General features: G+C 56.9%; 1 protein-coding gene across 2 annotated transcripts in view; it reads left to right on the top strand.

The window, feature by feature from the left end:
- The first annotated feature begins 656 nt into the window (after nt 1-656).
- SYK (spleen associated tyrosine kinase) overlaps nt 657-22,470 on the top strand; it is a 37,907-nt gene continuing 16,093 nt past the window's right edge. Inside the window, exons 1-6 of one of the 2 annotated variants that reach the window (XM_032866409.1) lie at nt 657-1,116; nt 2,673-2,833; nt 11,851-11,989; nt 13,931-14,012; nt 14,353-14,402; nt 15,805-15,873. In XM_032866409.1, coding sequence (XP_032722300.1) covers nt 703-1,116; nt 2,673-2,833; nt 11,851-11,989; nt 13,931-14,012; nt 14,353-14,402; nt 15,805-15,873 — 915 coding nt within the window. In that variant the 5' untranslated portion in view covers nt 657-702. The remainder of the gene's footprint in view (nt 1,117-2,672; nt 2,834-11,850; nt 11,990-13,930; nt 14,013-14,352; nt 14,403-15,804; nt 15,874-22,470) is intronic. The other variant, XM_032866411.1, reaches the window with a different exon arrangement.

Below are 22,470 nucleotides of genomic sequence, written 5' to 3'. Positions count from 1 at the left end.
TGCCAGCGGAGGTGTGGGGCGTGGGTCTGCTCTGTGGGGTCCAGGGGACCCCTCTGTTTCTCAGTTTGGAGCTTTTGAATAAAGTGGTTTCAGGAGTGGAGAAAAGTCACGGGAAATGTTTAAATAGGCCAAACTCAGGCAGCAAATTCTCCGCGTGGGTGTTAAACCCAGTGCAAGCAACAGACTTTTCCCCGGGTCGGAGGAGAAGGCAGATTTGGCCTGAAGGCAAGTCGCGGGTGGGGGCAGGGGTGGGGCTGTGTCCACGGGCAGGTGGAGGGAGGTGCACAGAGGGGACAGCACTGCCCTGGGTTCCCGGGTCAGGGCAGGAGCAGCCCAGATGGAGGCCCCACAGCCCGGGGCTCACCATGGTGAGCCAGCGCTGGTGTCCGGAAAGCAGGGGAGGATGGCGTGTGGTGATGAGCCCGGGGGCACCCAGCAGAAGGCCCTGGCTGGGTGCTGGAGGGAGCACGACCCGGGCCTCACAGACGGTGTTCACGCCCCAAACTAAATAGCCCACGCCTGAGCCCTGCCTGTCCTTGCCGGAGGCTTCCCGCCGGTCGGGCGGACCTGGTCCGGCTTTCCGAGGGTCAGCGGGTCAGCCCCTGAGCTTGCTGCCCGGGGCCTGACCCACGTCCCATCTTCTGTCTCCCTGCCAGGAAGACCCCCGCTGTGCGCCGTGGGCGCTGACAGGGAGGCGCCGGCATGGCGGGGAGCGCGGCCGACAGCGCCAACCACCTGCCCTTCTTCTTCGGCAACATCACACGGGAGGAGGCGGAGGACTACCTGGTCCAGGGCGGCATGAGCGACGGGCTGTACCTGCTGCGGCAGAGCCGGAACTACCTGGGCGGCTTCGCGCTGTCGGTGGCGCACGGCAGGAAGGCCCACCACTACACCATCGAGCGCGAGATGAACGGCACCTACGCCATCGCGGGCGGCAGGACGCACGGCAGCCCGGCCGAGCTCTGCCACTACCACTCGCAGGAGTCCGACGGCCTGGTCTGCCTCCTCACCAAGCCCTTCCACCGGCCGCCCGGGGTGGAGCCCAAGACAGGCCCCTTCGAGGACCTGAAGGAGAGCCTCATCCGCGAGTACGTGAAGCAGACCTGGAACCTGCAGGTGCGTCCCGGCCCGGGCGGTGGCCGACTCCCTGGGGGGCCCCGTGGGAGGGCGCCCCGGCTGCCCCGCCGCACGGGCCCCCAGACAGGCCACCCGGGAGTCAGCAGGGGGTCGCCCTGTTCAAGCGGTTGGGTTCCTGATTCTGTACCTTCCTAGGCGTCTCGGGCAGAAGGTTCCGGGCGAGCACGCGGGGCTGCAGCGGCCCCTCATTGGCGCCTGGCATTCCCCCAAGCGCCCTGTCCTGCCCCGGGCCTGTGCCTAGTGATGGTCCCTCCGTGACGCTGGGAACTTCCCTCTGCCTCTCGTTCCCAGCCGCTGGGAAGGAAGACTCCCAGCTAGTCGGGTTGGCCACAGGGGCATGTGTGTGTTTAATGAGTACGCAGTGACACGCCGTCCACAAAGGCCCCAGGGCGGGGGGGGGACAGCTCAGGTCCCGCCACACTCTTCCCAGCCCCCGATGTCCGGAGCTAGCGGGCTGGCTGAGGGTCTCCCGCTCAGATCTGGGTGTCCGGGCATCTCTCTTGCGTTTCCCGGGTTCTCGCACCACGGCCTCCGATGCCCACGGACGTGTGACAGGACAGGGTTTTGGGGGACTCTACACGGTGACTGCTTTCCCTCCTCAAATGGGATCTCCATGGACCCGGCCTCACAGACGGAGAGCAGCAACCTGGTCAGCACCGGTCATTAGCCGCGCAAGCTACGCCTTAGGCCATCTTCTTACATTTTTAAGTCCAATCGGACGTGTGGAGCTATACTCTACACACAGTAGAACTAAGCTTTTTAGGCCTACAGTGCTGTGATTTTTGACCAACACAGAGCACCCCATAGGTCCCACTAAAACCAAGATGAGCAGCCCCTACCCCAGCCCCCAGAAGCCTCCGCCTGCGTTCTGTCCCTACAGTGCTTTTTCCAGAACGTCGTATGTGAAGGGACCCACACGTCCCCTCATTTGGATTCATTATATTTTTATTTTCTTTTTCTTGTCCATCTTTACACCGTCCAATAACCCAGTGTGGGGTCCTCATTTTCAGCTGCGGAGAATACCACTGTGTCTCCCACTAAGTGAGCCCGGGAAGGGAACTCAGCCAGCTGCCAGCCCCCTCCCGATTTTGTTTTCCACGTTGTCACAGCTCATGTCCTCCGCGCCCTGTGGCCACATTTACATGTACAGGCAAGAGCGTGTGAGCGCTGGGAGGTGGCCTCGGTGGGCAGCCGGGAAAACCGTGTCTCCTTCGTGGCCTGAACCCGGGGGCTGCTGAGTCAGGTTCTGATCCAAATCTGTCAGGTCCCTGCAGGGCCGTGATCCACAGGGGACAGGAGGCTGGTCTCAGGACCTGGGGGGTCGTGCCAGTTTCTGAAGCCCCGGCCAGCTTCAAGAGGCTTCTGGAACCGGCACTGGTAGTTCTCTACCGGGTGGTACTAGATCACGTGTACAGATCTTACGGCTTTATTTGTGATGAATGAATTAGCAGCCAGGACTCGGGACAGATGAGAAAGGGCTCCTGTGTCTTGTTCTCATTCGTGCGTTGTCCCTCTCTGCGCCCTCCTCGTGGCAGGGCCAGGCTCTGGAGCAGGCCATCATCAGCCAGAAGCCGCAGCTGGAGAAGCTGATCGCCACCACAGCCCACGAGAAGATGCCTTGGTTCCACGGGAAGATCTCAAGGGTTGAGTCTGAGCAGATCGTCATGATAGGATCCAAGACAAACGGAAAGTTTTTGTAAGTATGGGGTCTCTCCCCCTCACCTGCCACGGCCGGCCCCGCTCGGAGGGACGGGGCAACTCCGCTTCCCCGTCACTGGAGCTTCATGAGCCCACACGCCCATGGGCCCGCCGTGAAGACGTTTCCAAAGCCGTCCCTTGTCATTCAACCTGTGTCTTGCCCAGTCCAACCCCAAGGCCAGCCCTCTTTTCAGGTACTGAGGGACATAACCTTTAAAGAAATGTTATCCCGCCACGTGTTTTGTTTTTTGTGGCAAAGACGAATGCGTAGTGGTCCCTGTGGCTGTCAACACTGCGGCCTGTTCACTCACAGCCCCCCAGATGTCGGGCTTTAACTTCTCTTGTGTCCCTGGGAATCAAGCGCCCGGAGGACAGAGAACAAAATGTGCTGAGTGTTGGAGCGGGTTCCTGTGATGTGATCCCACGCGGGTGTGTGGGCGTCAGCCTCACAAACTCAGAAATGAAGCGTGGGTTCCACTCTGCTCATTGTCACCCGATGTCCGATGGACCTCAGTCCTCGAGATCCTGGGGAGGCCCGCCCCCTCGGGGCAGGTCCGTGGCCGCGGATGGCACAGGCTGTCTCAGGCGGGTGTGGGCCGTATGCCCCGGAGATGTGGCCCAGCTGACACCCCAGTGTGGCTGGCAGGGGGCGCGGGTCTCCTTTCGTCCCTGCTCGGTGACGCTCCAGAACAGAGTAGCCGGGTTGGCCCACGTTGGGAGCCGAGGTGGGGATTTAAAGGGCACAGCGTCAGCCTCCAACAGAAATCCCGCGGTGGGGACAGTTTTCCTCGTGGGGCACCTGTCTGCTCGTCTGCCCCTGAGGTTCAGACTTTTACTGTCTTCTTAGGACTAATTCCCAACACAAATGTCATGGGACTGTGCACGTAGCATCTTGGTGCATGGTCAGCCCCGAGTGCTCTATTCCAAAGAGTGATGGAGGCCTCTTGCCTTCATGATGGTTCAGACACCTGCTCCCGGGCTCGCTGCGGACCAGCTGTGGTCAGAGCCTGCTCCCCGCTCACACGGGAGACCTGGGACAGCCGAAGGCTCCGCTGCGGGCTCCTTCCCCAGCAGCATCTCACATCTCATCCCAGCTTTCCGTAGAATGTCCCTCCTGCGCTCTTTCCGGTCATGGGAGTTGGCTCACCCGTCCCTGACCCAGTGTCCCCTAGAACCCACACTGTGGGGGCTGCCAGCACCATTCTGCACAGTAGAGACCGAGCCACACGGCCAGCTGCCTCCTGAGCTACCATCTCAGGGGGAGCGGACACTGAGGAACAGAAGCCGTACAGCGGCCTGGGGCACAGAAGGAAAGGGATGGACACGCCGCGGCGGGGGTAGCAGGTTCTATTCTGTGCCGAGACGAGGGGCCTTGCTTCAGGGAGAAGCTGAGCAGAGGAGACCTGAGGACCGTGGGGAGCCTCCGGCGGGGAAGGGCATGTGCCCTGGGCACCGGCAGTCGGTCCGTGCACCTGGGGAAGGTGTTAGGGCAGAGACAGCCGCTGTCCGTGGGGCCCGTCTGGCTGGGCATCGGGGAGTCCTGCAGGGCTGCCGGAGTGGGCACGCTCGAGGCCACACGGCGTGCGTTCGCGCACGCTGGAACCGAAGCGCCACGTCCGCTTGCTGCACATTTCAGGGCCGCCACCTCCTCGAGCCCGAGTGCAGGGGCTGTGCGGGATGCTTGTCGGAAGAGGGAGTGGTGTGGGGCTGGCGTGTAGCTCTCGTGCTGTGTTCCTGCTGCATGACCCCGTGCCTCATGGCTCTGCTCCGTGGCCCTGTGCTTTCGTGGCCCAGCCTCGGGGCTCTGTACTGTGGCTCTGCTCCGTGGCCCTGCACCGTGGCCCTGCACCGTGGCCCTGCGCTGTGCTCTGTGCACCTGGCTCTGGTCAGGGCCAGGGCTCTGGGTCTCTTCCCTGCAGACGTGCCCTCATTGTGAGCACGGCTCCTCTGTGTGTTCTGGGGTCCCTGGCACGTGCTCCATTGAGGAGGAAGGCAGGATTTGGGGTGGGGACGGCCATGTGGGTTTCTCAGTTTGCGCTGCTGGTTTCCTACACTGGTCTGGTCCCAGCCCTTCTAGGACATGGTCTGGCTGCAGTCAGCGGCCTGCTGCATGATCAGCAACCCCGATTCCCTCCGCACTGCCTCTCACAGGGGCACTTGTTCCTGGCACGACCCTGTCTGAGACCTGTCAAGGCCAGCCTGCCCTCCTCAGGCCCCACAGAGCCCCCGGTAGAATGATAAGAACCAAGGAGGCTCTCCGATCCAGAAAAGAGGCTCATCTTTGTGGCTCCGAATGCTGGGTATCGTGGACTCGATTTGAGATAATCCGATGCGTGTCGGTGTGCTGGCATCATGTCCAGTGCTCTGCAGGTGCTTAATAAATACAGATCTTCCTTGACATGCGATGGGGTTGCATCCCGACAAACCCTTAGTAGGTGGGAAATATCACAAGTCAAAGATGTATGTCATGCCTCTGCACTCTGGGACAGACAGCACGGCTGAGCCCAGCCCCCAAATGCACTCAGAGCCCCTCACTTGGGCATACGGTCGGGCTAAATCATCGCCGTGAAGCCCATCTGAGAGTCAGGTGTTGACCGTCTCACCTATCACGAAACGCATGTTGGCTGTCATGAAACGCTGCGTGGGAAGCGACAGAATGGTCCGTTATCCGCTCCCTAGATGGCGTGGCTGCCTGGGGGCTGCGGCCACCCTGCCTGGCGTCACGGCGGGGGCCACACTACGCATATCGCCCACCCGGGAGAAGGTCCACGTTCAAACCCGAAGTACAGCTTCTACGGAACACGTAGCACTTTCTCTTCACGGCTGTGAAGTTGGAAAATCACAAGACGAATCGAATCATGAATTGGGGACTCCGTGTGCAAGCTGGTTTGGGGTCCTGGAACCCAGGGGACGCTGTTGGGCAACACTGGAGGCTTGGCCGTTCCACGTAGAGAATGATGTGGAGGGTCAAATGGGGACGTTGCACGCTTTCATTCTGGAGCCTCTGGTTTGCATTTACGGTTCAGTGTGGCAAGACCCCTCTCTGGGGAGAGCACACGCCCCTGCCACCACGGAGGACACGGGAGGGAGGTCGGCCTGTCTCGAAATGTGTGAGGCCTATGTGAGGCTGTGAATCGTCACCCGTACGGCTCAAGATGCAGGACGGAAATCCAGAAACCCCCAGCCACCAGGGTTGTGTCGGGGGGATGCCGGCCGACTCTGGCCCACTCTCCTCTCCTCATGGATCGGAGTGTGAAGTCCACGTGTGGAGGCAGAAGCCTTGGGCGAGAAGGGTCCTTACGGCTCGTGGGTGTAAACCCTGGACTTTCTAAGGGGGACTCAGGCACAAGGGAGCTTGCTCACAGTGGTGAGGGAACTAGGTGATGAGAGCCCGGACCCAGGGTCCTAAGGGGTCTGGCCTGAGACCAGTGCGGTGGCCTGCCCTCCCGCAGCTCCCCACGCCGGGCATGGCGCCAGGGCGTGTCCTTGGGAAGTGTCAGCTTTCCCCTGTGTGTCTCCCGTCCACACAGCCTGCCGGGACCACACGGCAGTGACTTGGAAGAGGCAGGTATCAGGGTCTTCATACTATGCTGGAAGAATGAAGGGGGCGGGCGTGAAGGGTCTTTACCGCGGACATGGACGGTGTGGGCCGACAGACCCTCGGGGGGCATCATCTGCGGTGTTCCTAGAGACGATTATTCCCCACCTGCTGTCACGGGCTGGATGTTCATGTCCTCCCCAAATTCATACGGTAAACCCTAGCCGGTGTAGACGTGTTTGGAGGGGGCCCTCTGAGGGTGGGCGGGGTCAGAGGAGGTCGTGAGGGCGACGTGATGGGTTAGTGGGAACAGGAGGCTGGAGGCGTCCGTGTGTGCAGGCACCGGGGCTGGCCCTGTGAGCGCACAGCCAGACGGGGGCACCGACCGCCCGGGAGGCGGGCTCTCACGGGACTTGGAATCCACCGCACTTTGATCTGGGACTTCTGGCCTCCACAGCCTTGAGGAAGAGATGTCAGCCCTGAAGCTGGTATTTTGACTAAAACACCTGTGCATGTCTGGGGTCTGGCCAGCCACACGTGAGGACAGGGACACGCCCATACACCCCCAGCCAGGGTCCTGCAGGTGGGGGTCAGAGCTCTGCCTTCTTGGCCACCCCAGGGACCAGGGCTCAGCTAGGGAGCAGCCGCTTGGCTCTCTGAAGCCCTCCACGGTGACATGGTGTGCCGCCTTGAGAAATTAGTTCAGGTGGAGCTGAAAAGTGAGTTTCTTAGAAAAGGTAAACAACTTATTTTCCAAAAGTTACGTATCTCCCTCCGGAGGAAGGACCCAGGATTGGTGGGCTCCAAAACACATAGTTTGGAGACCCTTTTTTAAAATAACACAGTTAGGTGCAAAGTGTATTTTTCAGGATAAGAAAAGAATTGCAACATATTATACTTTTTTAAAGCTGGGAAATAAGGTAACAGACATACAACGTTCAGAAAGCAGTGTTGTGGTCTTTGACCTAACGGCCCAAGCCTTCCCAACAGTACCTTTTATTTTCTCTATTTTTCAACTGTAATGCTTGACCACCTCTTCCACGGACAGTAACGTGGTGATATTATTTCCTACGTATGGAGAAAAGAAAACCTGGTCCTCCCTCTGGGTTCAGCACTCAGCAGTAGTGACGCACGCATGTTTTCAGACTCCTTGCCGGCGTGGGGAAGTCAGAGCAGGGGAGAGAGCGGTGTTCTCCAGTTGAGATCAGGTGTCTCTCGAGAGACCAAACTCACATTATTTCCTGGTTCTTATTTACCACTCGCTTTCCCCTGGTCCAGCTTCAACTCCCTTTTTTTAATATACTTAAATTCCAAAAGCAAAGTGTGGGTTTAGAAAAGCCTTTCCCGTTGCTCACTGATGTGTGAGATGACATGTGGCTGGCCCGAGCCCTTTGTGCCACGATGAAGGCCATCGGCGCCGTCACTGGTCAGAGGATGCTATGTTATCGGACATGTGTGGTTCTGGGGGCCCAGGTCAGGCTGAGGCACAGCCCGTCTGAAGTGAGAGTTTGAGGTGCTTGTGGAATGATGTCAGTATGAACTCATTGATCTGCCCGAGGCCCCTGTGAGACTAGACGAGGGCGCGTGTAGCCCAGCTCCACTTCATGAACCAGAGCAGAGAGACGAAGGCCTCGGGTGGGGACCCGTGTTCTGTGCTGACTGTGCTTTGTAACGGGGCCCAGAAGGTGTTTTCTTTTCTCTTTCTTTTCTCCATCTTTCATGGATCTGTAGGAACCCTACATCGCATTCCCTCCCAGCCCTCTAGCTCTGCTCCCCAGAAGCCATCGTTCTACAGACCGTTGGCCGAAGACTGGCCCAAGGCCCCACGCAGGGCAATGTCCACCCTGGACAGGAAGGGCAGGCCTGTGGGAGCCCCCTCCGGGTCTATCCGTACAGCACACCCCAGCCACAGTGACCGTCCCTTGCCATCCCAGCCCTCTTTCCACTCTGGCCAGCCAGGTTCTGTGGCACCATGGAAACAACACATGGGACCGTGAGAACAGCAGGGTGGCGGGCCTGTGCCCTGTTCTTGTGTTCTGTCTGCAGCAAACCTAGCCCAGTGTCCCAGGACCTGGGAGGAGGGTGGGGGACGTGAGAGTGCCTCTACCACCCAGGTCCTCCCATCCCCGCCAGGGCCTGGGCCGCACCAGTGCACAATATCTCTGACGTAGGAGGCCAGGGGAGGAGGGCAGACAAGGGGTTCAGGTCCTCCAGGCTGGGAATGGCAGGACGGACGCTCCCCAACCGCACAGGCCAAGGGCTTCAGCATCTGTGCAGTGCAAGGCCATGAGCCCAAGTCCTCCGCCCACGGTGGCCGGTGGCTGCCCTCTGACCCTGCTGAGCCGCTGCGCCTTGCAGCGTCTAGGCCCAGCCATGGTCCAAAGCACGGGAATCCCACCCTCCACGATAGCAAAACACACTGGCTGTGAGCTTGCGGCTTCCAAGAGCCTCACGGAGAAGAGCTACGGGAGGGCTTCTGTGAGCGTTCCCGAGGCTGGCTGAGCCTGGGGGCAGGAAGAAGACTGCATCTTCCCCTCGCTGGGGGTCTGTGTGGTGGCGTGCCGGGGCCAGGGAGCACTCAGAGGGGCAGGAGGGGGCCGGGAGGAGGCCACCTCGGCTTCCAGAGCTGTATTCCTAGTGCACTGGATTAAAAAATAGCCCCCCTCCCCGGGAGCCACCTGAAGCCAGCAAACCCTTCGCCGTGGCTGGCTGTTCATGTCACCAGGGCTCTTGGTCTTGGCCACCTACAGAGGCTGGGCCTGTGGCTTTCCCTTCTCTGCCCTCGTTTCCTGCCAACTGCTCGGGGGCTGGGAGGCAGCAGGCCTGCTGGTCCCGGAGCGCACCCCCAGGAGCTGGGGCAGCTGCCCGTCTGGAGCCCCAGGAGAGAGGGGCTCCCCTCTGGGACCCGAGCCCCAGGGGCCGGGGAGAGCCGAAGGAGGGGTGCGCTTTCGCTGACGTCACTTGTCTGGAAGCCAGACACACTGTCTTTCCGCCTTGCACCAGATTCTCTTTATCCCATCCTTGTCGTGAAGTCTAACACGTGCGAAGGAGGGCAGCAGCCGCGGGGGGGAGACAGCAAGCCCCCCCCGCGCCGCAGGACGCCCGCCCCACTCACACCCCAGGACACCACTTCCTGGATGCTCATGTCCGGAGGACCCTTTGGGTGTTTTTCTTCTGTTTTGGTTTTATCACCCAGGACCTAGGTGTTCCTCTCTAAACAAACCATCTGCTTTCGCCTGCTCAGGACCCTGTGCATGTGGAATCGTGGCATGTGTTCTGTCGCTGCTGTCTGTCCGTCCTGGTTCTGTGATGGTCCGTCACGCCCGTGTCCCAGCATCTATGATCGAAGGGGTGTGCTCTCCCCAGAGAATCCCAGACGGTCTCCCGAAATGGTCCGACTCACACTCTCGGCCCAGCGCAGAGGGACCCGTCGCCCTGCCACCCAACAGCACTAGCAGCCTTTTGAATTCTTGCTGGTGTGGAGGGTGTTTCCCCTGTGGTCTTACTTGGCCCTTTCTCAGCTTTCTGAAGAGCTCATGGCATGAGCTCGCGGGGCCACCTGCGGTCCTCGGTCTCAGTTTTAACGAGAAAAGGTCCGTGGGGGCTAACGCAAGGTAGAGTTGGGGGGAGGTTTTGACAGGAATTCAGAAAACCTGAGTTTGGATCCCTTTTCCTTGTTTCCAGGACCATGAGGTCAAAGAGGGGAAAGGCTGTAAATCATGGAGAATGACCCTTTGGAACAGCCCATGGATAGCATTGTCCTGCCGTCAAAATTCTCAATGCTCAGTCTTCGTTTTTTGTAGTTCTCGTATCTCCGAACTACGCCTTGTGGGCATTACCGATGCTTATGAGATAAACAAAATACGAGTAGTCCACGTTCTGCATTATAAGACAGCTTCCTATCCGATAGGCCGAATTCCCCTCCCCTATGAAAATAGGTTTTACCTTTTCTGGGTGGTGGTTTTTTATTTTGATGGCAAGCAGCAGGCCTTAATAGGCTGTTGGACTGTGAAGACGGGTTCACGCCTGGGGTGCTGGTGGCTTGGGTTGGGAGGAGGGAGCTGTTTGCAAGCCGCAGACGGTTTCAGAAGCGGCCATGCTGCGCAGGGTCTGGGCGTGTCGATCCACCAGCACCAGCTGTGGGAGCAGTGGGCTGTGCAAGGAACCCACCCATCGTGCATGGCCAAGCGTGACCCCACAAGAACTTTATTCTTATTTTTAAAGATTCTACTTATTTATTTGTCAGAGAGAGAGCACGCACATGCACACAAGCAGGGGGAGCAGCAGGCAGAGGGAGAAGGAGGCTCCCCGCTGAGCGGGGAGCCCGGTGCGGGGCTCGATCCCAGGACCCCGAGATCATGACCAGAGCCGAAGGCAGAGGCTTCACCCACTGAGCCTCCGAGGTGCCCCAGGAAATTTATTCTTAAAACAGTTCCCGTCCCACAGGACCCAGCACAGCCCTCAGTGTCAGGCGGCCTTTGGAGATGGATCCACAGGCAGGGACAGCACGAACACATCTGGGGGGTGTGACCTCCTGCCACGCGGAGGACGCATCAGACATCCCCCAAACATGGAAATTCCATGCAGCTTGGCACTTCTGAGCCCTCTCCAAAATGCGGTGCATCGGGGCCCACGCTAGACGTCTGGGCCTCTCCGTTTCCTCGGGGCCAGAAAGGCTTTCGGGAAGCCTCCTGCCTCACCGGCTCCCAGAGCTCCCGATTCTGAGGGCTTGAGTTGCTACAGGGAGAGTTGGGGGAGATATAAGGAGCTGCACCGGGGGAGGGGCTTGTGGCCAGGTCTTGCTTTGCAGTCCCCACCGCCTGGATCTGCCCCTCCAAAATCCCACAGGCCCACTCCTCCCCGTGGGGCAGCGGGCAAGCAGTCGGCTCGCTATTGGTCTCTGAAGTCCTGTTCACAGGGCAGGGCGTGGAGAGCCCACGGGGGCAGGGAAGCAGAGCCTGGGGGTCAGCACGGCCCAGGGCAACCCTGTCCTCCAGGCAACGGGACAGTGTAAGTGGATGCAGTCGGGCCCCGGGGAGCAGGGCTGCGGTCTGTGGTCCACCTGTGGTCTGGAATTCCCTGAGTAAAGTGCTTACCAAACACCCCCACACCACACCCTGGCAGCCGGTGGAGCGGCAGCGGCTGGGACTGGGACCTCGGGGAAGAGAGGTGAGTGCAGAGACTGTCCCTGTGCCGAGGGTCCCCTGTGCTGGTGGCCTGACCGTGCAGCCTCTCCGGGTGAGCTGAGTCTGGGCTCCCCCGCTGTCCACCCAGGGGTCCCCCCCCCGGGCCGTGGCTGTGGCCCACCCGCCACACAGCATTTCCTGGTCATGAGCTGCCAGGGTCACCAAGCTGCTGGGGTCACCGAGCTGCCAGTTGGGCCTGTCGGGACACAGGGGCCGAGCCCCAGGGCCCAGGTCAGGAAGGCCGCTGCTGCCCATGGGGGTGTGAGCATGATGCGTGGTGTCCTCTCGCAGGATCAGGGACAGGAACGACAACGGGTCATACGCCCTGTGCGTGCTGCATGAGGGGAAAGTTCTTCACTACCGGATCGACAAGGACAAGACGGGCAAGCTCTCCATCCCCGACGGGAAGAAGTTCGACACACTCTGGCAGGTAGGGGCCTTCCGCGTGGAGGAGAAAGCCCACCCAGGTCCCTGCCTGATGCCCGCCCCGGCAGGGCCCCTTTCAGCCCTCAGGTGCCCTGAAGCCAGCCCCAGGCGGGGACATGGACAGGGCGGGACGGCAGGGGCAGGGGGCCGAGGCTCCAGAAGGTCCGGGGCCGCTCAGCTGTCTGCACCCCGGAGGTGTCTGGGGACAACGGCACTGGCAGGTGCACAGACGGCCCTGCAGGGGGGACGGGGAACACTTCTGTCTGCCTTCCAAACTGAACACCAAGGGTCCGGTGCCTCGGCCATCACGGAAGGAATCTCCGTGAAATTAAGGCGGCGTAGAAAGCGGGTCGGCACTCGCTGCCCATGCTCAGGATGTTTCCAGCTCTGGTCTGAAAAGGGTTTATTCTTGACCCCACTGTCAGGAAACCCCCCAAGTGGCACCTAATCTGGGAGGCACGAAGGCAGGGAACAAATGCCGTCACACTCCCTCGCGGGCTGAGGTGGGCACACGCCGCTCACCTTCACGTGCGTCACAGCCACATGTGGCCGTGGCCGGGGCTGTGTGTTTGCACCCTCTCAGCCAAGCCCCTTTATACAGCTGGGCCCAGCAGGGCCGGTTTCCCGTTCCCCATAGCTGCGCTCGGTGGAATGCCTGATCTGGAGGAGTCCGTGAACCCCAAGCCCAGCCTGGCCCTTGCCTGTTTTTGTGTAGTTCTTCAAGAAGTGGGTTTTTTTTTTCCCCATTTCGAAGAGTCCTTTAAAAAAAAAGCAAAGGACTGTTTTACAGGATGTGCAAGCCTGAAATATTGCCATCCAGTCCCTTCTAGAATAAGTTTGCTCACCCCTGCCCGAGAGAGAATCCTGACAGGTATGCCCACCTCCGGGCACCCTCGTCCAGCACGTTGTCAGGAACCACCAGATATTGGAGTGACACTGGAGAGCTGGGCGGGATGCCTCCCTGCCTTAGGGACCCCGGTCCCCCAACCTCCCTGCCTTAGGGACCCCAGTCCCCCAGCCCGAGAGCAGCTCTTGCGTTCACCAGACCAGGTGGAGCTCCTGCATCAAGTGTGTTAGGGCTCGTCACAAGGCAGTGTCTGGTTAGCAGGTCGATCTCTCCACAATAAAACACAACTTAAGAAGACAATGGCTGCTGGAAGGATAAAATAGATTCATTCAGGGGCGCCTGCTGGCTCAGTATGTAGAGCACATGACTTTGATCTCAGGGTCTATTTGCCGTTCATTAATTTTCTAATGGGCCAATTGGACGCCGTGAGTCACAATTTTCTGGGAGCCGTTAGCCAAGGATGGCCGCATTCTGTCCACAGGCCTCCTTTCCCCGCTTCCCCCTGTCCCAGCTCTGCTGTCTTCTCCCCAGAAGTTTTGGGGTCAATGACTTGGTCCCTCCAAAGCCGTTTCCCACAACCCTCATAGAGCAGTAATTGATAATAATAGCATATTGTGATTCCTTGACCTGCCCCTCCTTCAAGAGAGGAAGTGCCTCAGGGGTAGGAAATGTGTCTTGTTCACCTTACTTTGCCTTCAGTCCTGTCTTGGGGCCCAGGCTGTTTGTTGAATGACTATATGAAGGAATAAGTGTTGACATGCTGAGTTTGTTTTTATAACATTACATAGGTGTAAGAAAAATAAATAAATGGAGCTTGGTACCAAAAACGGAAGGGAAGTGGGGGTGGATGGAGGGAGGGGTGGATCGAGGGTGCCGCAGTCCAGAGGGACGGTGGTGTGTGGGCTCCTGCCCAGGATGTGAGTGTTCTGAGGGGGAGGCATGAGGACGGACCAGGACGACCTCCCGAGGAAGCACATTTCGCTGTCCAGGGCTGTCCTCAAGTCACGTTTCAGGGATGCAGGGGGTGTCGGCTGTTCCAGGAAGGATTTCCCCATGTCCTGCCTCTGGTGTTTATGGCTCTGTCCTCCTCCCTTTCAGCTGGTGGAGCATTACTCTTACAAACCCGATGGACTGCTGAGAGTTCTCACAGTTCCGTGCCAGAAGATCGGCGGGCAGACAGGTGGGTCCCTGACCGGGAGCCTCAGTCCCTACGATCTCGACGGCGACCAGGCTGGCTTCACAGTCGGCCTGTCCCCGATCACGGTGGGGAGAGGGCTGCTTCTTCCCGGTTGGTAACAGATGAGGTCGGGTCACTCCAGCGAATCACACGTAGCCGATAGCTTTCACTGGAGAAAGCGGGTTGGTCCTACTTCGCGGGTGAGGACGCCGAGTGAAGGAGGAGACACTGCCTCTGGGCCAGGCTAGCGGATGGTCAGGCCAAGTGCCCTCCCCCCGGGGGGAGGAGGGAGCCGCTGGGTGCCGGGGACGTAGCCGTAACTGCCCATGCTCTTTCCACCCAGGAAACATCAACTTCGGAGCCCGCGCGCCCCTCCCGGGAGCCCATCCTGCCGTAAGTTAGGAGAGCGGGGCCCGCGGGGGAGCGGCGGGACGCTAGCGCCAGGAGAGGCGTGGGTGGGCCTGCGGGATTAGCCGCGACTCTTCCTGCCACACTTGATAACCTGGGGCTGGGGACGTCAGCCGGACTTGGCGGACTTCCAGTTCTGGGCCGGCCAGGTTCATTTCTTCGTAGGTTAGACCGGGACGCCCGTGTTAAATCGGAAATATGCCTCCTGGCGCCTTTGGGAAATGAGGGGCAGGATGCGGGAGACCGTGCACACGGTCTGCCGCCCAAGATGTCTCACTGAGCTTGTCCGCCCGGCTCTTTTGGTGAGATCATCGTTAGCAGAGCCTCGACCTTTCCTGAGAGCTGGCCTGGCAGTAGCTTAGTGGAGGCTTGGGTGGGGACCAGATGTTCAGCAGCATCAGCTGAGAGAAGCCTCTAGAAAGGCCAGAACGCAGCTCTCCCTCCGCATCCCTAGGAGGTGAGTGTGACCGGTCCCCGCATCTCCACGTGGGCTTGCCCAGCACACGCCCCTGTGGGGAGAATCCTGCCTCCCTGCCTGCTCCCGACTCTTCCAAGCAGACACACAGGTTTAAACCCAGAGGAGGAATCGGGTCCTGCTCCTTTTCGGGGATCTCGGTGTGGACCTTCAGTGTCCTTTAATACCATCTCTAAAGCATAAACATCCCCTCCCATGAGCTGTGTGCATCACGTCCCCCTTTTTGCCTGTTAATCCTTAAAAAACCACCGGCAGAAAGCGGAACGTCCGTCCTGCCCACAGTAAGGATGGTTGACCGCCCCCGGGCTGCACCCATAGAGAGGCAGGGAGGCTCTCGGGGGCAGCCCCTGTCCCCAGATTGGCAGGGAGGGATGGAATTTGCTAAAATACCAGACAACGTCAGCACCAACGCCTAAAATGGAGCCCCTGAGCGGAGCCACGCATCACCCAGTAGCTTCAAGAAGTTAGATATCTCCGAAAATCATTTATCGTCTGCATGTCAACGCAGACAGGAAAAATGCGCCTGCCCTACGTGTCCAAATCAAGGAATTCCCACAAACCACGGGACCATCCCCGGGGATGTAATAACACAGTTGGGCACTTACTTCTGGTTTCTGTAGAATGATCTGTCTCATTCAAGATGTAGTATCTATAGGAGACGGGGCTGCTGAACGGGACAGCCCTGATTCTAGAGCTTCCCATGGGAAATATGAACCAAGGTATTTTTCCAGATCCTTCCGCTCAGGGGGCGGGCTTTCCCTGAAACCTCCCCCATGACCAGGTGCGGCTGGCAGCATCCCTGCGGGGCATGGAAGGGGTTGGTGGTGTGGACACAAAGCCAGACGGAATAGCATGTCGTGTGTTTGCTTTCTGAAACACTGACTCTCCCCTCTTTGCCGTTATGGTTTCTAGACGTGGTCGGCGGGTGGAATAATTTCCAGAATCAAATCGTACTCCTTCCCCAAGCCCGGCCACAGAAAGGTGCTGACGTGTCCCCTGCTTGCTACCCCCCGACGTGGCAGGACGGAGCCACACGCTCCTTCCCCGCTGCCCTCCGTGTGCGCTGCGCCCCCCGTCCCGCTGCTGTGCGCTCCCGCCTGCCCTGTGTGGGTCCCAGCCCTGCCGCCCTGTGCGCCCCTGCGAGCGTGCCCTCCCCGCTCTGTGTGCGCTTGAACGTCCCGCGGTCGGCACGGGAGGGGGAGCCTCGTGTCCAGAACCTTCTCCGAGCAAGCCGAGGGATCTGTTGCCGAAATTGCGAGCTGCAGAGCACGGTGGTCGATTGTGTCAAGTATGTGCTGATGGAAGAAGGGGGGCTGGGGGTTTGTGGGGGCCGGACAGGGAGCGTCTCGGGCTGTTTATGGCGTGGCTCCCCAGGGCCACGAGCCCTGCATTGAGGCTGTAGAACACGTAGAAAGTCAAGTCTGGAATTCAAGGGTTAGAAGTTCCTGTTTCTTCATGAGGCAGTTCAGTTCGACCTGGGGTGTATTTTGGGGTTTGGTTGCGTGATTGAATTACGAGGGAAAAAGCGAAGGTGTTTTTTTTAATTGATTTTTATTTATAATGAATCATCTCCATATATGTGTGGGTGTATGACTTATTTTTGTTTTCTTTGTATTTTTGCATTGGTGGTAGAAAGTTGATTCTTTTGTTAAAAAATATTTCCATTTTCTTACCAATTGTTTTTTTTTTTCAAACATTTTAACCATAAAGGTGGGTATCGACTCGTGATGCAAGTTGCTGAAAGTACTTGCTAGAAACAATGGAAATAAAAAAGCATAAAATCTGAGGTTTTGTTTAGGGAGAATTTTCCAGGTGGGCAGTCAGACTCCCAGGTGCTCCCAGTCCTGCTGACGATAGAGAAGAGAGTTGCGTGCGATGGTCGGGGAACAAGTTCTCTGATAAACGGAACAGAGTGGCTGTCTGTCTGAACATCACGTGGCCAGGTGCTGTGGACCAGCCCACGGAGCCTCAGCTAGGATGTGGCAGTGTTTTGTGGGAGCTGCAGTCAGGGCCGCCCATACCAGGGCAGGTGTGTTAGGAGACGGTGACCAGGTTGCTAAGGGGACACATTCTCTGTGTCCCGGTGCCTCTTTGTCCCACCACTTGGTGTTGGCCAGAAACCACCAGACCCAGCAGGTGACTGAGGCTGTGGCGTGGAAAAGGTCGGCATCCACCAATGCAGAACCCTCCGTCCAGCTGCCCCCCTTTCCGACCCACGTGGCCTGGGACCCCCTGTGGGCATGTGTCCCTTCTCTTGGGAGAGACATCGCATGGGCCCGTAGCCCAGCAGGAAATAGCCACAGTGATACAAAGCATCTTCTGATTCAGGGAGCTTTCCAATCCAGAGGCCTCTTTTTGAGGCCATAATCACGGACTGAGCTCCAGCTAGCGACTGCACTGCCATGGTTTGGTGGTCAAACACAGGATGAGCATTTGGCCAAACGCGGCATTGACAGCCCTTCAGGGAACAGCTCAGGGCGGGACACGTGGCCTCCATGGTGCTTGTAACCCCTTACTTGCCAGCTCCCGTGGCCTCTCCACGCCCAGGGCCTGCATGGCAGCCGTGGAGGAAGCCCTGTGGATGCGGGCCACGCCACTGGTTGCCACTGCTCGTTCACTCGTTATTCCCTTTATGATGTGCCGACACACAGCCCCCGCCCACGTGCGGGCCCAGAGATGGGCGGTCTCACTAGGCACGGACCACATACCGTGTGTGGCTTAGTTCTGTGGCTCTCAGTGCAGTGTTCCGGGATCCTTTGAGGAAGTGTGACCACTTAGAGATTAGTGTGTAAAACACACACACACTTATCTAAGTACATGTATGCCACATGTACATGTTTAGAAACACACACACGTCTACATGCGTGTACCCACACACACATGTACAGGTGTAGCACAAGGACTGGCCTTACACAGTGAGAGGGGCTGACTAGGCAAAACCCGTATCTGCAGGGCAGACCATCAGGAAATGGGTTCTCGACTGATTAAGCCAGGCCCACCCAGTGTAATCTCACGAATTTAAGTCAGCTAATTAGGGATTTCAGTTATATCTACAGAATCCCTCCACAGCAGTAGCAAAATGACACTTTGATCTAATCACGGAGGACTGGAGCTCAACTAGCCACACAGACCCATCAAAAAGTCAGGAAACAGTAACCCAGCCTGGTGAGGAGATGAGACTCACAGCTAAGTAGGTTGAAGCCAGCTTGTTTCATTTGCAGCAACTAAGGAAATACCCAGAAAAGATACAGTAGGTCTTTGCACCAAAGGAGAGCATGTGTCTGTATCTTACACTATCGAAATATCAGTAAGACCACCTGAGATATCAGTAAGACTACCTGAAAATAAAGACATGTCATCAAAGGAAATAATAAACTGGGAATCAATATGGGTCATGATACACAGGCAAGGTTAAGATCTTTAATATATAAAGAAATTCTGTAAGTCAGTAAAAGTTTGAACTAGCAGGCACATGGCAAAGGATGTCAGGAGGTAGTTTGTAGTAAAGCAGATATAGTACCTACTTAGGAAAACATAAATGTAGAAAAGGCTGTTCTGTTTCATAATAAGAGAAGTGCAAGTGAAAACTAGGTGCTCTGTTAAGTTCACCTGTGAAATGGACCCACGTAAAAACGGACAGGATGTGCAGTGAGGGTGTGGTGAGTAAGCCCTCCCACACTCGGTTGGAGAAGTGCGAGATGATGAGGCCTTCAAAGAAGGCAAGTTCACAACATCCATCCAAAATAAAACCACATAGGGTTTCTTACTTGCAATTTTGTTTCTAGGTATGTATTATTCTTCCCTCTAGGTGTAACTATGTGTCCATGAAAGTATTTATTCCAGCACAGTGTGACTGACAAAGTCTGAAACAAACTAGGAGTCTGGCATTGGGAAATAAACCAGTTACAGTAAAAGTCATAGGGTGAGAGGCAGCTGAGGTCTAGAATTACTTCCAAAATCCAGTGTAAATTACAAACAAGGGATATGTGCTGATAGAATGTAAAATATTCTGGAAGAAATACAGAAACACAGCAGTGGAAGTAGTTACTGTGGGAGCACAAAATAGGGGTGTCAAGGAGACTCACGTTCCACCATAAACCCCGTGTGCCTTTGTAAATTCATACCTCTCGAATTTAATCAATTTTTTTAAAAAGAGAATTAAATATTAGAAAGTAATGAATCTGATAAAGACTGTGAAAATACTTTTCTGGCAAAAAAAAAGTCTCTTGCCTATTTAAATTTAAATTTATAACAATTTGGAAATAGGAATTGAATTTGCATAGATGCCAAAAATATCAATAAAGAAGGATTGGGTGATTTAAGTTATGGATTAAATGTATTTTAATTGCTCATCAGAAATATTTCTAGAAGAGCTGGTGTTTATGTTTTCGCAAATAGAGGAAGAATTTCCTATTAATTAGGCAGTCATGGGAAAGGACTTACAGGAATTATGTCAGATATCCCATCTGTATAGATAAGGTGCACATGACTTTCTTGAGTTTGTTAATTTGATCGGTATACATCGTTTTTTAATTTTTTTTAATAATTCCAGCCCCAAAGGGACATGTCAGAACTTGAATTAATTCAGGCATGTGGGTAGTTACTGAAAAGTATGCTTTGACTTGAAGAGGACTGTTAATTAGATATTAGAGATTCCATAATAAAAACTTAAGAACAGGTCTAATTTAAATTTTTTCCTTAGAGACTGAGAATACTTTCGTCCTAAAAAATGCAAATGAAGTTAAGTAAGTACAAACGTAGATATGATTCATCCTCCTCCCTGTCCTCCATAATAAAAACTCAAGGGACGGGTCTGTTTTAAAGTTTCCTTCGATATTAGGGACACTTGGCCGTTAAAAATATAAAGATGAAACTCACCGACGAGTATCGGTATGACTGACCCTCTCCCCTCCCCGCCAGAAAGGCTGGACGTCCTTAAACGAGTAAGTCCTTCCCGCACCTAGAACCAAAGTATTTGTCTTGATCCTTTAGGCAAAGCCTGTGCTTTGTGAACTGGCTGAGTGTGACAACAGCGTCCTCACGGGCCGGCTTCCAGCTCCCCACAACACGACGCAGCCGTCCCCTGTGGCTCCAAGGTGGACGCGCGTTCAGACCCTCTGCTCACGCTTTATTCCAGCACCTGCCCTGGGGCCTGCACCCCTGAAAGGCTCTGTTTGAATCCGCAGTTCGCTAGGGTTGAGCTGGAAGAGCCAAAGAGGGAAACGGCTGTGACGTCCCCCCGGCAGGCGGTCACGGCGAGGTGCCGGGACAGACCCTGGAGAAGACGCGTTGCCCTGGGGTTATCAGGGGCCACCCCACAGCCCTCCGCTCCTGCGGTCAGGAGGATGGATGGTGGAGGTCAGGGGTTGGTTTGCGGGCACCCGAAGCAGACGTGGTCACACGGCCCGGGAGGGACTGCCCTGGGCTGTGGGGTCTTGTTTCCCTCAGGACCACGGCTGCTCCCGCAGAGACCGGAGCCGTGCCCGCCACAGCAGCCTGCGTTCCGAAGCCTGCGGGCTTTCTTTGTCACCGCGTCTGTGGTCCTCTTTCCTAATGCCATGCCTGATCGGGAGAGGTCTGTCCGGAAGCCTAAACGTGAAGGTCTAGGAATGGACGTTAGGACACAGCGTGATGCTCCCAGGTCACCGGGAGAGCAATGCACGTGCACCGCGTGCACTTCTGCCCCCAGAGGATCGCGGGCCAACACATTTCGGTCTGCAGCTAAGCCTGGCCGGCAAGAGGTCAGGAATCATAATTTAAGACCTAATTTGGTCTAATTTTTACTACTGCAGAGCGACCAGTTTTTAACCTCCTTTCATAAAACTTAACAAGCAAACGTGGTCCTTGGAGGGCGAACACGAAGGTAGCTAGTGCCACCTAGTGGTGGCCGGCAGGGTGACTGCACCGGCTCACACTCCAGGACACCTGCTCTACGTGGGACCAAGGTGATGGTATTGATTAGGGCAGAGAAGAATCACCGGATGCAAAGCGGAAAGAACGATGACCGATGGTAGAATGGGCCAGCAATGTGCTTTTCACTAAGTTCTAATGCGAATCTGTACATTTATAATTTAGCATTGTTCTCTACAAAGTCTTTGAATTCTTTCTGACCGAGCATTCGATCCCCGAGGGTGCTGGGTGTCCTACTCAGCGGCACACCCATCAGACACTGCAGGGAAGATGGGGCTGTGTGTTGTGACTTGACCTTCATCATCTCCTCACACCGCCCCGGTAACCGACACGACAGAAAATGTCCCACTTCTTCGGAAGAACATTCTCTCGAGGGCCGTGCCAACCTCTGCCCCAGGGAGGTGACCCAGGGCCCGGGCAGGGGGCGGATGCAGTGACTGAGGGACTCGCGGGGCTCGGCGAGGCTGGCAAGGCTAGGAATGGCCCGGGGCCTGCGTCCCCTTCTGCCCACCCGAGTGGGCCTGGGCTCGGTGTGTCCAAGACCACCAGCTCTCCCTCACTCTTGATGCCCTGGCGTCCTTGTCCTGCATTTGTACACTTGTCCCTCTGCTTTAGAATCTCCCCCACAGGCTTTGTTGTTGTTGTTGTTGTTGTTGTTGTTTAATTGAATACTGTTTCCACTCTGGAGTTCGACTGCAGCTGAGCCCAGGGCTAATGGGAGGCCTGGGGTCCCCAGTCTCTCTGAGGACAGTTCTGTCGAGACAGGGTGGTTATGGCCTAGACAAGAAGTGGACCCACAGGACGCCAGTCGCCTGCAATCTCAGGCCGGTTCTTAACAGAGGGGGTCGTCACTGGGTCGTCACTGGGATTACCCACGCCTGTTTCCCTCCGTTGGTGTAAGGCTGGAGAGAGCTCCCGGCTCCAAGACACTGTCTCCATTCGTTCATTCACGATCATTCATTCAGTCACTCGCCGGTGTGTTTGGCACGATTTTATCGCGGTCCAGCGGTGGGCAAGGCAAAGGTCAGACGCAGGGAGGGCGCGACTGTGCCCCGGGCCTTACGCGGTTTTTGCTCGTGGTGCGTCCCAGCCCCTCGGTGGAGCGTGGGAGGAATGTGGCAGGAAGGCGGCGAGAGGCGGAGAGCGCGGAGCGAGCGCACCGGGAGAGCGGGCGTCCCGCGGCCCCGCCCCGGGGTCGTTGTGCCGGGAGCAGCCGCTCGGTGGCGCTCCGCAGACAGGTGAAGACGGAGGTCCAGGTTTTGGAGATGGTGGTGGCCGTGGTGCCCTGTGACCCTATCACTGTTCTTCTGGTTCCCGGGCCTGGGACGTCAGGCAGGCAGACAGGGACCCCGTGTGTGCCGCGAGTTAGGTCACATGTGCAGGGAAGCTTGGTGTCTCTGTGTCTTCACGTTCCTCCAAACCCTGGCGGTATCTCGTGGCTTCCTGGCCAGTGCTTGGGCCCTGCTCCGGGAAACGGCGGGCTGGCCCTTCCGGTCAACTATACAAAACTAACAAACACACCGGAGGTTTGAATTGTGATTCTTTTTCACAAACCAAGTGTAGTAGCAACACCCTTGTTTTAAGAGGAGGGGGCGAAGGCAGGCTGGGAAGACTCAAGACAGAGACTTCCAAAAGTGAAAGATTATAGGTTGTAAGGACGTGAGGAGA

This window comes from Lontra canadensis, unplaced genomic scaffold (genome assembly GCF_010015895.1).
Source record: "Lontra canadensis isolate GAN:19392208 unplaced genomic scaffold, GSC_riverotter_1.0 scaffold31, whole genome shotgun sequence".
In the NCBI taxonomy this organism is placed as follows: domain Eukaryota; kingdom Metazoa; phylum Chordata; class Mammalia; order Carnivora; family Mustelidae; genus Lontra; species Lontra canadensis.
Note: the sequence above shows the minus strand (reverse complement) of the source record. Positions and strands in the feature narration are given on the sequence as shown.